The sequence below is a fragment of the Psammomys obesus genome, unplaced genomic scaffold (assembly GCF_907164565.1).
Source record: "Psammomys obesus unplaced genomic scaffold, mPsaObe1.curated_primary_1811, whole genome shotgun sequence".
Taxonomy (NCBI): Eukaryota; Metazoa; Chordata; class Mammalia; order Rodentia; family Muridae; genus Psammomys; species Psammomys obesus.
Window position 1 is genome coordinate 10,532,281 of NW_026586383.1, and position 19,940 is coordinate 10,552,220.

At 57.5% G+C, this 19,940-nt stretch overlaps 1 protein-coding gene across 3 annotated transcripts in view; it reads right to left on the reverse strand.

Moving 5' to 3' along the window:
* Positions 1–19,940, reverse strand: part of Ccdc13 (coiled-coil domain containing 13) — a 34,231-nt gene that overhangs the window by 13,818 nt on the left and 473 nt on the right. For 2 of the 3 annotated variants that reach the window (XM_055601722.1, XM_055601721.1), the window contains exons 2-10: positions 16,535–16,761; positions 15,218–15,366; positions 12,025–12,167; positions 10,111–10,194; positions 7,477–7,593; positions 6,351–6,455; positions 3,471–3,632; positions 1,181–1,357; positions 181–387 (exon numbers count right to left, since the gene is read on the reverse strand). In XM_055601722.1, coding sequence (XP_055457697.1) covers positions 181–387; positions 1,181–1,357; positions 3,471–3,632; positions 6,351–6,455; positions 7,477–7,593; positions 10,111–10,194; positions 12,025–12,167; positions 15,218–15,366; positions 16,535–16,755 — 1,365 coding nt within the window. In that variant the 5' untranslated portion in view covers positions 16,756–16,761. Of the gene's footprint in view, positions 1–180; positions 388–1,180; positions 1,358–3,470; positions 3,633–6,350; positions 6,456–7,476; positions 7,594–10,110; positions 10,195–12,024; positions 12,168–13,533; positions 13,861–15,217; positions 15,367–16,534; positions 16,762–19,940 lie in introns of those variants that run through there. The other variant, XM_055601723.1, reaches the window with a different exon arrangement.

The window sequence follows — 19,940 nt, forward strand, 5'->3', positions numbered from 1 at the left end:
TGGTGTGGCCACAGACAGGGCCTTGTGTTAGGAAGGAAACGTGTGTGCACAGTTAGACAGAGTTAGAAGGAAGCAGACAGTCCACATGGAACCAGGATGGGGCAGTGTGGCAGGGCTGAGGTGAGTGTGAAGGAAGGAGCTGTGTGGGCACACGCACGGGCTGGGGAGGCGCCTGCTCACCTGCACGCTGAGCTGCCCGATCTCCCACTCCAGCTGCCGCACCTTGGCCTCTCGGTCGGCCACCATGGCCTGGAGCTGGGCCACGAGGCTGCTGCTCCGCTGGGCCTCACTGTTGACCTTCTGGTCCAGGTGGTGCTGAGATGCACGCCTGGATTCCTCCTGCATGCTCATGGTGCCCAGAATGTCCTGCAGCTGCTTTAGCTGGTCCTGGGGGCCAAGCCAGGGGCAGTTAGAGGTGGGCACCGGCTACTTTGGGCAGGGAAGGACGGGGCAGTCCCTGGAGAAGTCTGACTTTTCTTCCTCCAGGAAGATCTTAGCACGGGACATGAGCTGCTCCTCTGAGAACCAGGAATACCTTCCCCAAGTGACTCAAGGCTCAACTCTCAGAGTCCTTCCTGGGAGCCTGGGGCCAAGAAAGCCATCATGGAGAACTGGCTCTTTACGTTCCAGAAGGCAGTTTAGCTGAGGGGGGGGGTGCCCAGCTGGAAGACAGGCACGTGAGTACAGAGGTCTGATCCTGGTCCAGACACCTCACAGGAGTCTGTCAGCTCCTGAGTTGAGGCTCAGTTCCTTGAACATGTCCCCAAAGAGACTCTAAGGACAGAGGCTCCCTGTTTTGGGGTGAAGAGGAAGGACAGAATGACTTGGGGCAGGAGAGGACAGCTGTTTTCACCTCTGGAGAGAATGGAGGCCGAGAACACCTGAAGCATTAGTGAGGTGCCCACAGGGGCTGCCTCACCCTGTAGCCTGCCCTATCTCATCCACATTACGAGTCCCATCTCCTCTGGGTCCCAAGGCCAATGTCCCAGGGTCCCAGCCATATCCCATCTCCTCTGGGTCCCAAGGCCAATGTCCCAGGGTCCCAGCCATCTCCCTCAGGTCCTCTGGCCTTGGGTGTAGGAAGCTCAAGGTGTGGCTTGGATCTCACAACCCTGCATAACATGATGGCATCCGTCACCATCCTGTCTACCATGAGGGCGTCAATCACCACCCAGCATACCATGAGGGCGTCGATGAGCTCGTCATCATGCTGGCCCTTCTCCACCAGTGTCACCATCTGGCTCCTGAGGGTCTTAACCTCGTTCGACAGCACCCTGTTGCGAGACCTCGTACCATCCAACTTCTTCTTCAGTTCCTCCAGCTCTGTCCGGAGGGTGTCCCGCTCACTGGTCAGTTTCTGGAATTAGAACAGGAGAGCTGAGGCCAGCCTACGCCCATAGCTCAAGGTGACTTGGATCCCAAGCACTGGGGGACTTAGGGTCGGGGAGCAGTTGTTGAAGGGCACAGAAGCAAGTGATGAAGCAAGGGCCTGACCTCAGGCAGGCCTGGCTCCCCCTTCCCTGTCAGGCACATGGTAGACAGCTCTGAGGGGCAGCTTTATAAAATGAACATCAGGACTAGCAAGATGGCTCAGCAGAAAAAATTCTGAGCTTGATCTGTGTGATCTACACACACACACACACACAGCAAATAATTAGAATTAGCCGCAGTCCATCAAACTAGTTTCTTGACCTACTGGCCCACGTCCACTTTCCTTGTGTTCTGTTATGGTCTCTAATAGAAACCCGCTGTTGGGGCCGACAACTGACCCCCACCTAAACCCGCCCAGTAAGGGACGCCAGGCAGCAGCGCTTGTCTCTGCTGTGGGAGGCGGCTCCCCTGCAGCCTGCACCTGGCCCTCTGCAGCAAGCAGAGGGAGGCTCCGATGCTGCACATACTTCCAGCTCCTAGTCCTTCCTGTTCCCTGTGGGCTGCCACGTGTCTGGGACTGTGGCAGGTGCTTAGGTAAAGCAGAGAGTAGGACAGAACATTTGTTCCTCAGGAGGGACAGCGGAGCAGGGGCAGATTGCTGCCTACTGAGAAGTGGGAGAGGGGACAGAGCTGACAGCTGACAGTGGCAGGAGCTGCTGAGAAGAGCAAGGGTCCTGCGTGTGCTGGGGCTCCCAGAGGGGCCGATCACAGCAGGGATAGAGTCCCTGGGGTTAGAGTCCCTGGGGTGAGCCGGACACTGAGCGGCGTCTTCTCGATGCAGAAGGTGTGTTATTGCTAGAAAGGTGTCACAGGTCAAGATCACAGAGATGGTAGCACATGACAGGTGTACCCAGCTCTGGGCAGGCAGGGACCAGTGCTCAGCTGTCCCTTCCCAGGCTCTTGTGACTACCTGACAGAGGAGGACCTGTCCGCTCCCCTGGCCACTGGGATTCGGGCAGTGTTTTCTAAACATCTTCTCACAGGGAGCTCAGTGGGCCGGGAGCAGGCCATATCAGCAGCCCTAACCTCCATCCTAACCTCAACTCCTCCTCATCACACACAGGCTGAAAGTCCTTTGTAATTCTTCCCGCATCTCCCTTTCCTGCCCATCAGCCCGGGGCCCCAGGGTCACCCCAGCCTCCCACCTATCCAGCCTGCCACTGCTAGTTTTCTGCCTCGGTCATGTCCCAGAGGGACGGTCAGCTCTGCTCCTCCCACCTTGCCCACCTCCTCTCCCCAAACCCTCGTTTCTTGTCCAAAGTCAGGGGACCAGGCCTCTTCACAGGTTATCCTGGTGTACAGGGAGCCGAAGGCTGGCAGGGGCTGTGGTGGAGCTCCTGGCACCCCTGGCCCAGGCTTGGCAGATGGAAGGGCATGGGGGACTCCGTCAGGCCCACAGAGAGCTCCCACTGGCAGTCACAGCGAGGCCCAGCCTCAAGTATCGGCCCATCTGTTCAGAGCCTGGTGGGGCTTCCTTCAGGCCCCACCCTGTTCCACCGCTGGGGGTGTGAGCCAGTGTGAGGGCTCACCATCACTGTCAAGGTGTCTGGATTTGGAACGTAAAGACACATTCTGGGCACGCCTGAGAGTGTTTCCAGAGGAGAAAAGATCCTCCCTGAATGTGGGTACAGGTCCCGCTGGTGGGGTACCAGACTGAGTAAACCCGAACAAAGGAAGCCAGACACACAGCAGCATTCATCTCTCTCTGGATCCCACTCCTGTCACCATCCCTCCCCACCCTGACAGGATAAGTTCCCCAAGCTGGCCCATCTCTTTCCTTAAGGTGCTGTGGTCAGGCATCTTAGTGCAACAGGGACAATGACCAAGACACCCACCTACTTCCTTTACGGGAAGTTTTACATGTCTTCAATTCAAACTGCCACGGTTGGACTACCTAGCACTCACTGGATGGACCCAGGCAGCTCAAGCTGACAAGAGGTGGGGCCCATTCAGAGCTGCCCAAAGTCTGTGGTCTGGAAGGGCCGCCCCACCCTGTGGTTCAGTCAACCTCCCTCCCCTCTGTGCTCCGCCTGCCTCACCTCCCAGCCTTCCTGCTTCTCCCTCTCCAGGCTGCGGATCCTCAGCAGGTTTTTCTCTTGTGCCGTCAGCTTTCTTGGGTCTAAACTGACAGACAGCTCAGAACCTGGCGAGCCTGTCATCCTGGTCTGGCGCTGTTCCAGCTGCTTCTCAAGCTCTCGGACCTGAGGGCAGTAAAACCGGCTGTCCCACCAGTGTGCAGCCACGGCCCGGCCACCTACGTGCCACAGGAGGGCCTGCCAGCCTGAAGATGGAGCCCTCCAGGGTGGCACAGACAGCCAGGCTGGGAAGATCCTGGGCACACAGGCAAGCGTGCAGGGCTTAGTTTAGAAGAGATTCTGGCCCAGCGAGGAAGCCCCTTGTGCCTGCGCCCAGGCCTCTCGTCCTGACTGTCAGGCCTGCCATTGGAGAACGGGGCTGCCTGAAGCACTGGAACAGTGCTGTGTGAGAACTCAGCAGCCAATCCTCCTGAGCCTGCGTGCCCCAGTGTACACCCAGACCACAATGAAGGGAAGCTAGTTTAACAAAAGCCACAGGTGATTTTTTTTCTTAAAGCAAGTGTTTCTTTTTATTACAAATATTAACTCATAGTAACTGTACAAAACAGCGGGTTCTGTGTGACACGTCCTTGTTTGATCCTTACCCATGCATTTCCCCACCCCTGGTTTTCTTCCCCTCACTGTCTCTTTCAGGTCAGTAAAAAAGTCCTCTATGAGAGAAAACATGAATATGTGTCTTTGAGTGTGGCTTGTTTGACATAATGATATCCAGCTATATTCATTCTCCTGAAGATGTGATAATTTTGTTTATTTATGGCTAAAATGGCACTGTTCATACACAGCACCTCTCTCTCCCCTCATGGGCCAAATGAGTCTGCTCTTTCTGTTCTGACGGGCACCCAACTGAGACCACAGCAGTCAGCTGTCCTGGGACCTTCTGTGGGCTGAGGCGCCTGAGTGTACAGCCAGGAGCGGCAGAGCTGGGTCACATGGCAGCTCCATCTTGAGCTTCCTGGAGACCCTTCACACTGACCTCCACGGTGGCCACACCGTCAGGTTCCAGCAGGCACTCCCCCACGACGCCAGTGACTGCAAGACGGAATCTTAATGCAGTTTTGACTAGTGTCTAAGAATGTCGATTATTTAAGCACTGTACGTGTGTGAACATATATGTACTCGTACATATACATACATATGGGGCTGGGGGGTGGCTCAGTGATCAAGTGCAAGCCTGAAGCCTGGCACTCAGTGCCCACGTAGATGGCAGTTCAAGCTTGGTGTGTGCCTGTAATCCCAGCGCTCGAGACAGGGAGGGAGGGAGGCCTGCGTCAGGCTGGCCGGCCGCGTGCCGGAGCTCTGGGTTTCCAACCCCTGCCTCCTACAGTGGAGGAGACGCCTGCCGCACAGGTCTGCTCTGGCCTCTGCACACACGCACACACACTTGTTAACCATTTCCGCGTCTTCTCCTCAGATGTGTGTGTGGAAATAATGTCATATTTAAGAATTTGAGTTACTTGTTCTTTTGTTAAGGTTTTTTGAGTTACTTTTATATTCAGAATATATATATGTGAAATATAGCATAGATATGCTCAGAATGTAACATATAATATATACATATGTAGCACATATATGTATAACAATATATACATCTGCACATGTAGATGTGTATGTCTGAGCAACAACCGGCAAAGCCAGCCCACTCATAGGTCACCTTTTCACTTTGCTGGCTGTTCATTTGCTGACCCTTTTAGTTTGATGTGACCCTGCCAGCTCCTGTCACGGTTCCCAGTGGCTGGGTCCTACCCAGAGGCCTGTGCTCTGTCTTCCCTAGAGCATGTTGGGGTTTATGTCTCACGCTGAGGTCTTGCTACACTTGGAGTCGGTGTTTTACAGGATGAGGGGGGTCTCCAGTAAGTGGGTGCCCAGCTTTTCCAGCACTGTGCAACACGCTAGAGGCAGTCCTCTTTCCAGTGTGTGTTTCTCCCACCGCTGTCAGAACCACATGAGATCAGGCATGCTCAAGGCAGTAGATAAGGACATAAAAATAAACTCAGCCTAATGATAATGGTGGATTTGCTGAGGCGGGCTTGGCCAGGTGTGTAAAGGTGAGGAGAATCAAGTTCACGTTTCTAGAACCCCAAAGTTTTGGGGTGATTTCTCCCACGGGTTCCATGGACCTGTGATTAAAAAGGCACCCAGGAGGGTACAGACCTGAGCCTGGGAATGCAGGTGGCACGCTTCAGGGATTGAGGGAGCCAGTGTGAAGGCAAAATGAGGGTGGTGGGAGTGGGGAGGTTAGCCTTGGCTAACTCTGCCAGGGCTCTGTCCAGGGGCACTGTGCCGAGGAACTTACCCTACACCTGCTGACATGGTCCAAGGACTGGGCGCGGGGCAGGTGCTGCTGTTAACCAAGTATATAAGTGTGGAAACTGAGGCACAGAGAGAGATGTGTGTGCTAGTCCACAGGTGGTGAGGGAGCCAGTCAGCGCTGGAGCACACCTCTGGTGCATGCCGAAATACTTAGAAGATGAAGAGGGAGGCCAGGCTGTTTTATTGGTTAACGGAACTTTCAAGAGGCCTTCACCCTCTAGTGTGAGATGGAAAAAGCTTACTATTACAGCAGTCACGCAAATTTGCATGACCTGGGCGGGGGAGGGATGCCTGCAGAGAAAGAAATGAAACTCAAGGCTAAGGGGCTGGTTACAGGCCAGGGCTGGGCATGTGGGAAGCATTATGTAAGTGTGCGTGTGTGTGTACAATAACAAAGGGAAATCAGGCTGGAGAGAACATCAGCCCCTCCACCCAGCAAGGGCCTGAGCCCAGATCCTCTGCGGGTCTGTTCCGGGGAACACTAGGCCTCTATCTAGTGCCAGAAGGACTCACCTTGCTCTGCAGAACTAGGATTTGTTGAGCCCTTCCCCTCCAGGTCCCCGGGGAAGCCAGGAGCTGCTGAACATTTACATCTTCTCCAACTTCACTGGCCAGAACCTGAAATAAAGCAAGGTGCTCAGGGTGGACAGGAGAAAGGCCACCCAGGCGGTTCCTACCACTCACTGTGCAACACTGAGGCAGAGTGCGGTGGGCAAGCTGATGCCATCCCTCCACCTCAGAGCTCAGCTGGCAAAAGGCCCTGTGTGCTCTGCCTGGGGCGCTAGTGATGCCACCACCCCTGCCCTGTCCGAGGGCTCCTTGCTCCTGATACCTTCAGCCACAATTGCCAGAGCTAAGCAGCGCCTCCCTGCCATACTCACCTGTTCTCACAAATTCTGGGTGGCTCAAGAGGCCGGGGTTGGCCTCTGTGACAGCTTCTGCCCAGTGTCTCTTGAAAGCACAGAAGAGTCACATGAGGCTCCTGTGCTTCTAGAAGACCTGACCCCATGGCTGCATGGAGCTCGCCTTATCTCAAGGCTCTGAGGTGAGACTAACACCCTTTGTATGTCACCAAATTAATCCCCAGTCTGGCAAGACAACTCTCTGGCCCTTGTTTCCATAACAGACACTGTTTTGTAAGTCTTGGCCAGTCTGAGTGGTTGTAGCAGGGAAGACACGTGCCAGATTCCAATGTTCACACCAACAAAGGCTGAACCAGCTGGCCTTGGGGCCAGCACCGGCTGAGCATTTTCCTTTGACAGGATCTCCCAGTATGCACATCCCCTGTCCACTGACTACACTGCAGGTCACAGAGGGCAGCAGGTGGGCCCGACAGCCTTTTGAGTCACTCGCAAGGCAGCATACTGAGCGGAAGCCTGGGGTCTACCAGGGCACAGGGCAGGGTGTGGGGTGAGGTGCAGAGAAGGCTCTCAGGCCTCTTCTTGCTGGGCAGAGCCAATCTCCCCAGTCCACAGGCAGACTCCAGGGTAGTGGACAGCCCTCCCAGGACACCAGCCACCCCATTCCGCAGTGCAAGCAGGGCCAAGCACCCCTGCTTTGGAAAAGAAGCCAGTGCACCATCGGGATTTCCTGGGACCAACCCTGGCCACACAACACGCCCCACGCCCCGGCTCTGGACCTTCTGGGCCATACGGAGCTCCTGCTTGGCAGACTGGATCTGGTTGCGTAGGTCAGTCATCTTCAGGTTGGTGGCTGCCAGCCTGTCCTGCAAAGCCTTCACTTCCGGGGTCTCTAGCTGGTTGGGAAGGACAGGAAGAAAGTGGTCACTTGTGGCCTAAGTGCTAGCGACAATCAGGGCTGCTCTGTAGGCGCTGGGTAAGGGACAGAGTCCTCAGAAACCCCCAGCTCCTTGAGATGCAGGCAGAGGTGATGGGAGCTGATCTCCAGGGGCCTGGCCTTCTGCTAGTACACACACAGGCGGGGAGAGCGTGGTGGATAAGACTCTGCCCCTCTGCTGTCCTCCCCGTCTCCCAATCTGAGCGTCTGCTGCCAGTGCCGCTACAGATAGTCTTGACAACCGTGAGTTTCCTAGGTGAGCTCAGTACCCATCAGGCCATGCTGAGAGCGCTGTTCCTGCCCCAGTGGGCCATGGGCCCGGGGTTTGGGGACAGTGTGGCGAGATGTGGGGAGGGGCTTTTGAATCTTTCTTAAGCGCACTCCTGTAAATGCTAGCCTGAAAGAGAGGCCCAAGTCTAGGAAGCTCCATGGAACTTGAACAGCCTACTGAAAAGCAGTGGCCAAAGAAGCTACATCTGAGCATGTGGTACAAGTCCTGGCTGCACTTAGCACCACTCCCAGGATAACAGCCAAGAAACAATGTAAACAATATTTGCAGAATGAAGAATTCTACAAAATGCAAGTAGATCCTTAAAAAAAGTGACATTTTCTGAGTTCTGCCTGAGCTGCCTGCCACTCCGCTTCTGCCATAGCAGCCGGCTTCCCTGTTTGCATGTGGCTTTAAGTCTGCCAGGAACCCCTCCTGAGCTCCCTGTCAGGGACTTCAGGCCCAGGCAGCCCTGTTTGGGGCACTGTAGGAGTGCATGAGCGCCCCCTGTGCCTCTGTGCTCTAGAGCCAGGCTGTGATGGCCACCCCCAGCCTCAGCTCCTCGTCACACAGAGGTGTGGAAGGTGTGCCAAGGGCACTGCCTAGGATAGGTTCTGAAGGGGAAAGGCCCCTTGGCTGGAGTGGGGCAGCCGGCAGGGACTAAAGCCAGCTGGGATTCTAGAGTACCAGCAGCTGGGCTCACTCTCCTCCCAGGAAGCACGGGCTTTGGGGAGGCGGGGCTAGGCGCCAGCCTGGCCCCACTGCAGGCCGTTTCCTTTGAAGGAACAGCTGCAGTGCCCCGGGGAACAGGCTGATTGCACACAGCACGGCCTCCTGAAACCTCTTGCCTTCAGTTGTACTCTGGAATGCATTTCGGAGGAGGCTGGCGCTGGAATGTGCGGTGGGAAGCAGGCCTGGAGAGCACAGCTGCTCCGTGGGGTCCAGTGGTGGTTTCGTCCTGCCTCTGATCGAGGATGCCAGGGAGGGGCGTGGTCCGGGTGAGACGGGGCCTCGATGAGCCCTTAGCCTGGTACACTCTTTCATCAGAGACCCAGGCTCTTGTGGTCCAAGAGCCCCTCCCTGCGTGTCCCCAGCCTGATTTATACTGGCTTGCGCCCTTTTCCTATCGCGGGCTCAAACCAGGTGCTGTGCAATTGGCTCCAGGTGAGCCACGTGCGTGAACGTGTGGCTCCCAGCCTCGCTGCCCTGAAGGCACTGTTCCTCCTGGAAGCCCTTCACCAGAGCAGACCGCAAGGACAGCCCCTCCACCCGCCAGCCCTCAGACAGAGGTGAGTCCTGTCGCCAGCTGTTTCTGAGGGCCTGTCACACCCCCCGTACATGGCCGCTCCTCTTCCTTACACCAAGGCCAGGCTTGAATCCCTGTATGACAAGGCAGACAATCCTATCATGCTAACACAGGACCCAACAAACAGCTTCTTAGCCAGGGTAACTCAAGTCCAGAGGCCTCCATGGCCCAGAAAGGTCAGGGACAGCCTGGCATGGCTGCTGCGACATTCTGGGGACCCTGCTGCAGTTTAGCCTGGCTTGGCTTCCATGCCCTGGCAACCCACAGATGGCCACGCACCTTCCTCTCACAGAGCCACGCTCACAGTGCCAATACTCTGTGGCCTGGCCACTGGCTACGAATGAGGTCTGCGGAACAAATCTGTAGGTCTGCAGTACCTTGTAAAGAACAGGGTCTGGGGAGGCCGGGGAGAAGGCACCGGCAGTGACGTGCAAGTGTGAGGGCCGGAATTTAGTACCTGTGAAAAGCTGCCATGATGGAGAAAGTATATGTAGCCAATGCTGGCGCACAGACACAGCAGGGCCACTCGGCTCAGCTGGACACTGCAGCCAGTGTGTGTTCGTTGCTGGGCTTGGGACCAGCGAGAGACCCTGTCTCAAAGCAGTGGACGGTGTTGCCTCTGACCTCTACACGTGCACACTCCATGCATTCTCACACACATAAACACATGTGCCTGTGTAAACAATGGAGGGAGAAGTACAGAACTTGTCTGGGCAGTCAGGGGCAAACCTGTCTCCAGGGTGAGGAAACTGCAGAAGACAGGCCCAGCCTGGGGCAGGCATCCACGTGGGCCAGCCTTCCCTCCTGGCCTTGGGTGGGGAACTGTGGCAGGGCAGCACCGGGGGGGAGGGGAGGCCCAGGTGATGGCCCCCTCACAGCCTCAGCATGGAGGAGAAGCATACCGAGGCTCTGTCCCCTGGCTGGGTCTTCACTGGCTTGGCCCCTGCGTCCGTGGCCCCCTTGGCTGGCAGCTTGGCTGCCTGCAGCTGAAAAAGAAAATGTGGTATTAACGCTTGGCTCTGCTCAGCAGCTGCACAGCTGTGGCACAGCGTGCTGCTGGGGCGGCCACCTGCCTCGCCTGTGGACTCTCCGGGGAACATGGGAAGGTCAGCCCTGCTCCCCGAAGATCTGCACAGACCTTACCAATGACCGCAGGGCAGCCACTCTCTCTGGGTGGTTTGAGCGAAATGGCCCCACGGCCTCTCAGGGAGAGCACTATTGGGGTGTGGCCGTGTGTGGGCTCTGAGGTTCAGAAGCTCGAGCCAGGCCCAGCGCCTCTCTCTTCCTGCAGATCCAGAGGTGGAGCCCTCAGCTCCTTCTCCAGCACCAAGGCTGGCATGCTTCCCGCCATGACGGTTGTCTCAGCGTTTCTGTTGCTGTGACGGAGCACCACGGTGACTGCAACTCTTACAAAGAAAACGCTGAGGTGGGGCGGGCTACTGATGCAGCCGGTAAACGAGCTTGCATGCGGCTGGCACGAATTACTGTCACGGCAAGAAGCACGGCAGCGTGCAGGCAGATAGGGCAGCGGGAAAGGGGCGGCAGGCTGCAGGCAGCAGGAGGCTGTCACACAGGGCCGAGCGCCAGCACCTGCGGCCTGCGCAGGGACTCTCCCCCGACAGGCCACACCTAACAGCACCGCTCCCCAAGGGCCAGGCGCTCACACGTGCCTGTGGCGGCCACTCCTAGCCAAACCACCGCAAAATAATGGACTAAATCTCTGAAATTCTAAGCCAGCCACAACTCAATGTTTCCCTTTTGAGAGTTGCCGTGGTCATGGCGTCTCTTCACAGCCATAAAATCCAAACAAAGACACTCCCTCAGCCTAGGACGCAGAGAATAAAGGAACCATTTAGGCTGCAGGTGAGACAGGGTGCCTGCCACTCGGGTCACAGCCTGGCTACAGAGCCCGCTGCAGGCGGTTTTGATTTTTCAGCCTTCAGTGTTTTTTCAGTTGTCCTCAGACAGGGTGGCCACATGGTCTGGGCCTCCCTCCTGCATCTCTGACATCACCCTGCTCAGCTCCTTGCCATGCTGGTCTCCTGTGCTTCAGACAGCCCCTCCACTTCTGCCTATCGGGGTGTTGCCCTCTCCCTTTGCCATGGCTGGGTGCTGTGCGGCACACTCATGGCTTCACCTCCTGGGACTGGAACCTCCCATGCCTGCTCCACACCCTCCAGTGAGTGGCTCAGAGCCTGAGCCAGTTCCCTGGAAATACATCCTAGAGTGAAGAAACCCTTGCTCAGTGCCAACTGTGAGGACCAGGGTGGGTTACGCAGGGCCTCAGGACTCAGAGAAGCTGCGGAGGCTTCTCCAGCCTGAGGAGCTGGAACCACTGGGCTGTGCGCTGCTGGAGCTGGTGGGATTTTGGCTAAATGGGGACAGCAGAGGGGGTGACACAGCACAGCTCTGGCTGTGACTTCAGCTGAGCAGGCCTTCTGGAAGCCGACAGAACACAGGCTTCTCTGGCGCGTTCTACACGCGAGGCTCTGTTCTAAGCAGCTTCAACACCACCTCTTACCGTTTTCAGGACACTGGCAGCAGAGCCAGGGCTGCGGCCGATGGATGGGGAGTGAGAGGGGGTGTGGGACTGGCCAACAGCTGCAGGGCTCACAGGGACGCTCCGCCCCTCCCCAGGCCCCCTCCGGCCGCACCCCCAGCTGCCTAGCTGTCTGACATCCTCGTCTCTGGCTGTGGCAGGACCTGAGGAACTCACTTCTAACACCGTGCTCTGGGAACATCACAGCACCCCGAGGCCCAGGTATGGCCTCTCTGGAGCTGCACCCCCCCCCCCCAGGTCAAGGCCAGGCCCCTACTTGGTCCTCCAGCTCCTGGATTCGGTTGGTCAGCTGCTTCACCCTGGCCTTCGCGCTCTCCGACTCTGCCATCAGCCCTCGGTTCTTTTTGGACAGTTCAACAATTTTGGTGGCGACTAGATCTCCAGCCATCCCAGATGCCCCTAAAATGAAAGAAATTGCAAGGTCCATTAAAAGTACAGCCTGCACCCCCAGTCTCCAGGCTGTCCATCCAGAGAGTCAGCAGGTCGAAGGAAGGTGCAGGTGAAGTCAGGAGGTGGAGGCAGGGGGATAGGAAGACAAGTCACTCTCAGCTACAGAGTGAGTTTGAGGCTGGCCATGAGACTCTGGAAAAAAAAATCAGATAGCAGAGTCTTAATTCCACCAAGAGCTGGCGATGAACCTTAGTGAGTGGGGCACAGTCCCCTGACCTTTCTGTGTCTATCCGGTGCCAGCAGAGACAGTGCTGGAAGACACAGCCAAACTGGCTTCCAGCTTACACCACAAAGCTGGCTGGCTGGCTCTGAGGAGGGGCATGTGGACACAGCTGAGCCATCCTAGACAACCCCCAGATAAGGCCCGCCCCGCGTGCCACGTGTGCACGCTCACGCACATGGGTCCACATGTGTAGGGAAGTCAGGGGTCAGCTGTGGTGCTGTTCCCCAGGGCCCCGCTGCACTGTGCTTTTGAGGCACAGTCTCTCAGTGGCCTAGACAGGGAGCCCCAGCTCCGCCCGCCTTTGCTCCCCAGGGTGGCTTTACAAGTGCCACGTCTCTTGGCTTTAGAGAACACAATACTTGGGACCAAACTCAGGTCTTTGTGGGTGCAAGGCGTGGGCCCTAGTTCCCCAGGCCACTGAATGAATGAATTCTTAGTGCTCAGTGCTGCTGAGGTCGCGTATGCGCATAAGATGAACAGAAGCTGAGGGTGCTGGCCACAGGTGGGGGCTGGTAGGGAGGGCCGGAGAGAGGGGAGTGTGAGGAGTGCCTCCGCCAGGCAGGGTGTGCCCAGCTGGGAGGGCTCTCATCACACCATGCGAGGTGGGGGCGGGGGAAGAGAGGGGCGCAGCAGCTCAGAGGACTGGGCAGAGGCCAGCCGGCTGGAGGGTATGGGCATGGGAGGAGCCGGAGAGGTCTGAGGGCGTGCAGGGAAGGTGGCTGCCCGCCGCAGGGCACATGGTGGGCGAGCAGCGGGGTCTGTGTGGTCTGTCCTCTGTGTTGCCCTGATGCTGTGATCGGCAAGCTTGGCAGGAGGCCGGCAATTACGTCACCACCCAGCCACGTGTCGGTGGTGCACTCTAGAGGCAGAGGCAGGTGGGTCTAAGTTCCAGGCCAGCCTGGTTTTCAGAGCAAGTTCCAGGACAGCCAGGGCTAGACAGAGAAACTCTGTCTTGAAAACAAAACAAAACAAAAAACAAAACAAAAAAAAAGGTGACTTCCCTCAAAGCCTTATACTGCTAAGGAGACATGCCCACACCAAGAAAAAGTCAGGACAGACCACAGACCATGAAGGATCAAGGGAGATGTTCACCATTGGCCCAGGAGGGGACCGGACTCCCTGGCCCCTGAGCTGTAAGTGCAATAGGAAGATGGAGGATCTTCAGGAAATGAGGGCCTCCAGCAGCATGTCAGCTGTGTTTCGGGTAGGATGTAGTATGAATGCCTTGCCCCATCTTCTCATGGAATCCAGTCGTCAAAGAACGTGTGGAGGGAACACTGTTAACGCTCGGAGAGGAAACACGATCAGCCATCAGAAGACTGGTCAAGGAAGCCCAGGGAGCAGGGAGGAGAGCCCCGTGAGAACAGCGAACATCCTTTCTTGGCTTTCCTCCAGGACAGCCTCATCCCTGAAGCAGGAACCCTGGGGATAGGCAGGGCAGCAGAGTAGGGGGCAAAGGTGGCTCTTGTCTGAAAGCAGTGTTTACAAATATGCTGAAAAGCTGCCAGCAAAACCTCAGCACTGAGCACGAGCTCTTCCAGACAGACGGCACAACACGTCCAAAAGCTGAGCGTGCCGCAGCTCAGCAGTCCCTGCGCTGAGGAAGCAGAGAGCAAGAGTTCAAGTACAGCCTGGAGGAGACCTTGTCTGGAAAACAGTAACACACCTGCAGAGCCGCACTACGCAGCAGGACACAAAGGGACCTGGAAAGTGCTAACCTTTCTGCAGAGAGGAGGAAGTAATTCTAGCTGGAGTATGCGCTGTGCTTACTGGAGCTGTAAGTTAAACAAGAAACAGCCGTGCCTGGCAGTGAGCTGGTAATCCGCGCACTCAGGAGGCCGGGGAAGGATCCCAGGTGCCAGAACCGCCGGAGCTTCACAGAGACATGAAGGAAAGAAAAAGGGAGGCGAGGAGGAAGGAGGGAGGTGGGCAGAGAAGGAAAGGGAGGGAGGGAGGGCAGGAAGGAGAAAGGAAAAAGGGAGGAAACCAGGAGCAGCTTTCTCTCTCCAAACCAAGGGCTGAATGGTGACTACAGTGTGGGGAGTGGAGCCAAGCAGTCCCAGGGAGAGCAGACGAAGCTGCCAGCGTGTCTGTGCACTGGCAGATGGCAGAAATGGACCAGGACAGGCTGGGGAGGAGGACACACCCAGGCCCTGCTCTCCCTGGGAGCCCTGCCTTAGCCACAGCTCCACCCGAACGGCAGACCCTGAGCGGCTGGGAGCAAAGTGGAGTGTCCTCACAGCCCAAAGCCTTGGCTTCTTGTAGTTCCAGTTTTGGCCAGGCAAAGCCAAAGACTGAGGGAGAAGGTGCACCCGCTCCCCGTGGCCTCTGGGATGCTGAAGTCCTCCTGAGGGGACCTTGCCGGACCTCAGGGAGACAGGGAGGGGCTCTGCAGAAACCAGGGTCCACCCGCTACGCCCCATGGATGGCACTGCTTTTCTCTGCACACACAGAGGAACAGGAGCACCGTGCCATCAGGATCAGAGTCCCAGCAACACGGCGGAGGCCAGAGGCGCCGCCGCAGAGCCAAAGTTAGCCCAAGACCTGTGGGGTCAGAGTCTTCTCAAGCCTCCCCCAACAGAGTAGAGTGAGGCTCAGACTTCCAGTACCGGGCCAGCTGCCGGGCGGCCTGGCCAAGGGTGTCTGCGAACTGCTCCCCTGTGGCATACAGCAGTGCGTGTAGCACCCAGGCCAAGCAAGGCGGGGGGGAGGGGGGAGCACCCTTGCACTGCTCTCTGGAGTCACCCGCCCCGCCGCCTGCGGCCATGGCGGTCACCTGTGAAGGCGAGCCTGTCCTCTTCGATCTTCTTCTTGAGGTGCTTGATCTCAAAGTCCCTCTCCTTCAGCAGCTTGTGCAGCCGCCCATTCTCGTCCTCCGTCTCCCTGAGCTCGCTCCGGAGCTGCTGGATCTCGTCCTCCAGCACCCTGCCAGGGAAAGGCCCTCCACTAGTGCCCAGGGCCCGCTCACACTGGTAGTGCCAGGGCTGAGCACTAGGGGGCACTAGGAAGCCGTCTGCACAAAGCAAGACAACCGGGAGAGTATCTCTTCTCTGAGCTGAGAGAGGCTCGTTCTGTGCGTGCGTGTGCGCGTGCACCAGTGCGCGTGCGTACCTGTATGCAGAGGTGGGACGCTAACCTCAGGAACACCCTCTACCTACTTTGAGACAGGGTCTCTCTGGCCTATAAACCCAGTTCACCTAAAACCTAGACACCAGCCTCAAATTTTAACTAAGACTTAGAATTTCTGTCTGCCCTTGTAGCAGAACGTGTGTGTGTGCACGTGTGTGCATGTATGTGTGAGTCCGCTCGTGTGTGGAAACACCGGTTATGTTAGACTGGCTAGACAGAAGCCAGGGACTGCTGTCTCCACCTTTACACAGTCACAAGCCCAGGCCCAGCGTTTTCAGGTGGGTTCTGGGGATCGACTTGGTCTTCGTGGCTGCGGGCACGTTAGGGTCCCAACAACATGGCCATCTCCCTCGCTCATTTCAAGCCCCAGGGACCACAGCCCCAGGCAGCCAGCCAGGACTAAAGCACCACAAAGAACACAACAAAGGGAGAGGATGAAAAGGAACTCTGGAACTGGAAGAAAAACCAAACCACGTTATAAAGTACAGGGAATGTAGAACGGGCTCGACACAGAAGCTCCGCCCAACTTCAGGGACACACAAGCACTCGGCGGCACACGCCCTCACCGCTCAGCTTCATCCCACAAGCTCCCACACATGCACGCGCATACGCACACACACACACACATGCACACACACATGCACAAATTCCCACACACACACATGCACACACACACATCTCTCAGGGTACAGGTGGGGGTGCTGGCAGAGGTAGAAACCCCGGGCAAAGCCAGAGTGATCTACAAACTATCAACTCCATCCATTCCTTAGGAACATACGTTCAAGCAAAGTGCAAATCCGGGCAGACCCCGCCTTGGTGAGTTTCCAGTCCTCCGTCGGGTCTCACACACCCGCCTCCCAGCTCTCGCCCAGGACAGCTCTGCCAGCTACAGGCAGCCTCAGCCCTCTGTGCCCACCGCTTACAGGCTGCCCACACCCGCCCCGCCCCGCCCTGAAGCCCTCACCTCCTCTCGAGGATGCCCTTCAGGTCCTGCTCCTCTGAGCTGAGCAGGCTGAGGCTGCCCGTGATCTCCTCAAAGCGCTCCTGGTTGGCAGCTTTGCTTTTGCTGCTCAGCTCCTTCTCCCTCTTCCTCTCCATCTGCTTCTGTAGCCGCCTGTGCTGCAGCTCCTGCATGGCCTTGAACTGCAGTCGCAGCGTGTCTGCTGAGCTGTCCTCAGCCGCCATCTCGCTCTGAAAACAGAAGCTGGGAGGTGAGTGTGCCACCAGCACGGAGCACCGTGCCAGATGCTGTGGTTCTCCCCTCAATTGAACATCCTGAGCCTGCGGCGACACTTGGCGCCCTCCCTTACAGCAAGGCTGAGCAGAGGACCACCGTCCCCACACGGCCGCCTGGTCCTCCGTCAGCAGCACCTATTTACAGTCCCAGACTTTGGATCCCAGCAGGAGGATCAGGAGTTCAAGGCCCGCCTAGGCTACATGGCACTGTGTCAAAGAATCAGAAATACATAAATGCATAAACAATTTATTTTTGAGATAAAATTTACACTCGTTAAAGCACATGCATCATGAGCAGACAGCCCAGAAATCTGTCTCCTTGACCTCGAGGTGGCCCACGGTTGGGCTCAGATACGAAGAAAAGCCCGGGGATCAAGTCTCTCTGATATGTGCCTCCTTCTCCCTGTCTGTCTGTCCTGCCCCAGGCAGGGAAAGGGCTCAGGATGGCACAAGAAAAGCCTTCTTTCCCTTGGGACACAGCGCACCAACAGAGCCACTACTGTCTCCTGTGACTGCTCTGAAGTTCCACTATTGCTATCGCTGTGGACTTTGCTGCAAGCTGCCTGTCTCAGCCTCCTCCCAGCCGCCAGCAGAATCCAGGAGACCATTCCTGTCTCCTGAGCCGACCGCCTCCCCAAACGTCTGCACTCCTGCCTATCTCCGCCCGGAGTGCTCCCCTACCACCTAGTCACAGCACAGGCCTGCATGTTGACGCGCTCACCCGGCCTTTCTCCTGTTTAACCAGCCTAGTGTCCTAGTGTCAGCTCATTCCTGCAGGGGGCCCAGACACCATTAGCTTCCCACTCATTCCTAAGCCACCCCAGCAACCCCGGCACAGCTGCTCCAGTCCACACACACACACACACACACACGCACACACGCACACACGCACACACGCACACACCCCCCCCCCCCCCCCCCCCCCCCCCCCCCCCCCCCCCCCCCCCCCCATCCCTGCTATCTCCTGTTTACCAGGTACTGCCTCTCAGCTAGGTCACGGCTCTCATAGGGGCATCTCCATCACACCAGAAGCTCCCTGTGGCCCTCGCCCTAAGACGCCCGGGCCGGTCCCCACCACACGCTACTTCTGTTGACTCATTTTGCCTTTCACAGAATTTCATGCCTAGAGTCACATAATGGCTAGGTTTTTGTGACTGAGTCTTTTTCTTTTGCTCAGTGACACTTTTCAGATGTTCCCCCCACGGCTGCATGTGTCACCCTGGCCCTGGCACGCTAACGCACGATCCCTTCCCAGGCCCGTGATCGAGTGCACTTCATGGCCACCCCCACACGCAGATGTGACGCGTGAGGGGAAAGACGGACATCGTCTCCCTGCCTGAGCCTGGCTTTACTTCGTTTAGCACAGTGACTTCTGGTCCCGCTGGTTTTCTGAGAACGTCACGCTCTCAGCTTTCTAAAGCGGCTCCTCGCATCTTCTTTACCCATCTTCTGTCCACGCATGTGTTCGGCTTCTGCTCCCGGTGAGCTGCATGGCGTCCCCAATCACGGTGCTCAGAGAGACCGTGGCGGGCTTCAGGACACTCTTCTGGGAAAGCTCTTTCTTTATAACTTGTTCAGTCTCATTTGCCCTGTGACCCGAGAGCCAAGGGTGGCTCAGCAGATGGACCCGCACACAGACAGGCACACAGCTCTGTCTCTCCACGTGGATATCAGTGTGGCCCTGGAAACGGATCCCGTAAGTGAAGTGAAAATGCCCGGAGGGGAGGTGCGGCGCGCTGGGAGCTCTGCGGCGGCTTCCCTGAGGCATGACCTCAAACACGCACACGCACTCGCACACGCTGGGAGAGACTAGGGAAGAACCCAAGGACACAGAGGCTCTTGGCTCCTGCCCTCGATGGGACCAACACACCAGCTCGTCCTTTCGGTCCAGACCAGCGTATCCATCCAGTGGGCCATACCTTCACGTGGCTGCCTTCCGCCTTTCTCCGCTCTTACCTCACCTCCTACTGTGGCCTGTTCTTCACACTCAGCCCGAGGGGCCTGACACTGTGCGGGGAGCTGACACCGCCAGGGAACACACCCACCCCAGCCAGAGCCCATCTGCTCAGCTCCCTCCACTCCCATGCCCCTGCTAGGGCTGCCTGGGGCTCACAGCCTTGCACACTGTTCCTCTCCATTCTGTCTCCCCGTGCCCTCTGGCTCTTTCCCGACCTCTCAGGATTCATAGGGCCCCCGAAGGGTGACTTCCCGGCCCCCTCCCCCACTGCTCGCCGGGAGGAGGGTTTAGCTGGTCCACCGTGTCAGGGGCGGGCGGTGTGCATGCACACACCCCCCCCCTCGAGCTTCCTAGGTGGCTCTAAATCTAGTCAAATTTTTGAGGAATGTGCATCTCGCCCCTGCTTCACCCACTAGCCTCCGCCCACAGCCCAGGCGTCCCCTTCTCACCTGACCTGCAGCACACTTCACCTACAGCGTGTAAACGACCAGGACACACATTTATTTTTCTTTTCAGCTGTAGCCCAGGCCTGCCTCCACACTCGCCGCAATCCTCCTGCTCTGGCCTCTCAAAGCTAGAGTTACAGGTATGTGCCACCATGCCCAGCAGGACTCCTGTCCTTCCACTTTGCTCACGGCTGCGCTGCAGGACCTGACAGTGTTGGGATACAGTGGGGCCCAAGAAGGACTCTGGCCTTTCCAGACAAGGACACTGTGATCAACAAGCTCACCCAGTGTGACAGAGACGCAAACAACCGCAGACAGCCTCGATTCCTACAGAAGCCACACGCTGTGGAGCATGGGACAGGGCTCCACACAGCTGCCACACGCTGAGCACGGGACAGGACAGGGCTCCACACAGAGCTGCCACACGGGACAGACCTCCACAGAGAGCTGCCACACGCTGAGCACGGGACAGGGCTCCACACGGAGATGCCACACAGAGCTGCCACACGGGATAGGCCTCCACACAGAGCTGCCACACGCTGCGGAGCACGGGACAGCGCTCCACACGGAGATGCCACACAGAGCTGCCACACGCTGAGCACGGGACAGGGCTCCACACAGAGCTGCCACACACTGGGGAGCACAGGACAGGGCTCCACTCGGAGCTGCCACACGCTGAGCACGGGGACAGGGCTCCACACAGAGCTGCCACACGCTGAGCACGGGACAGG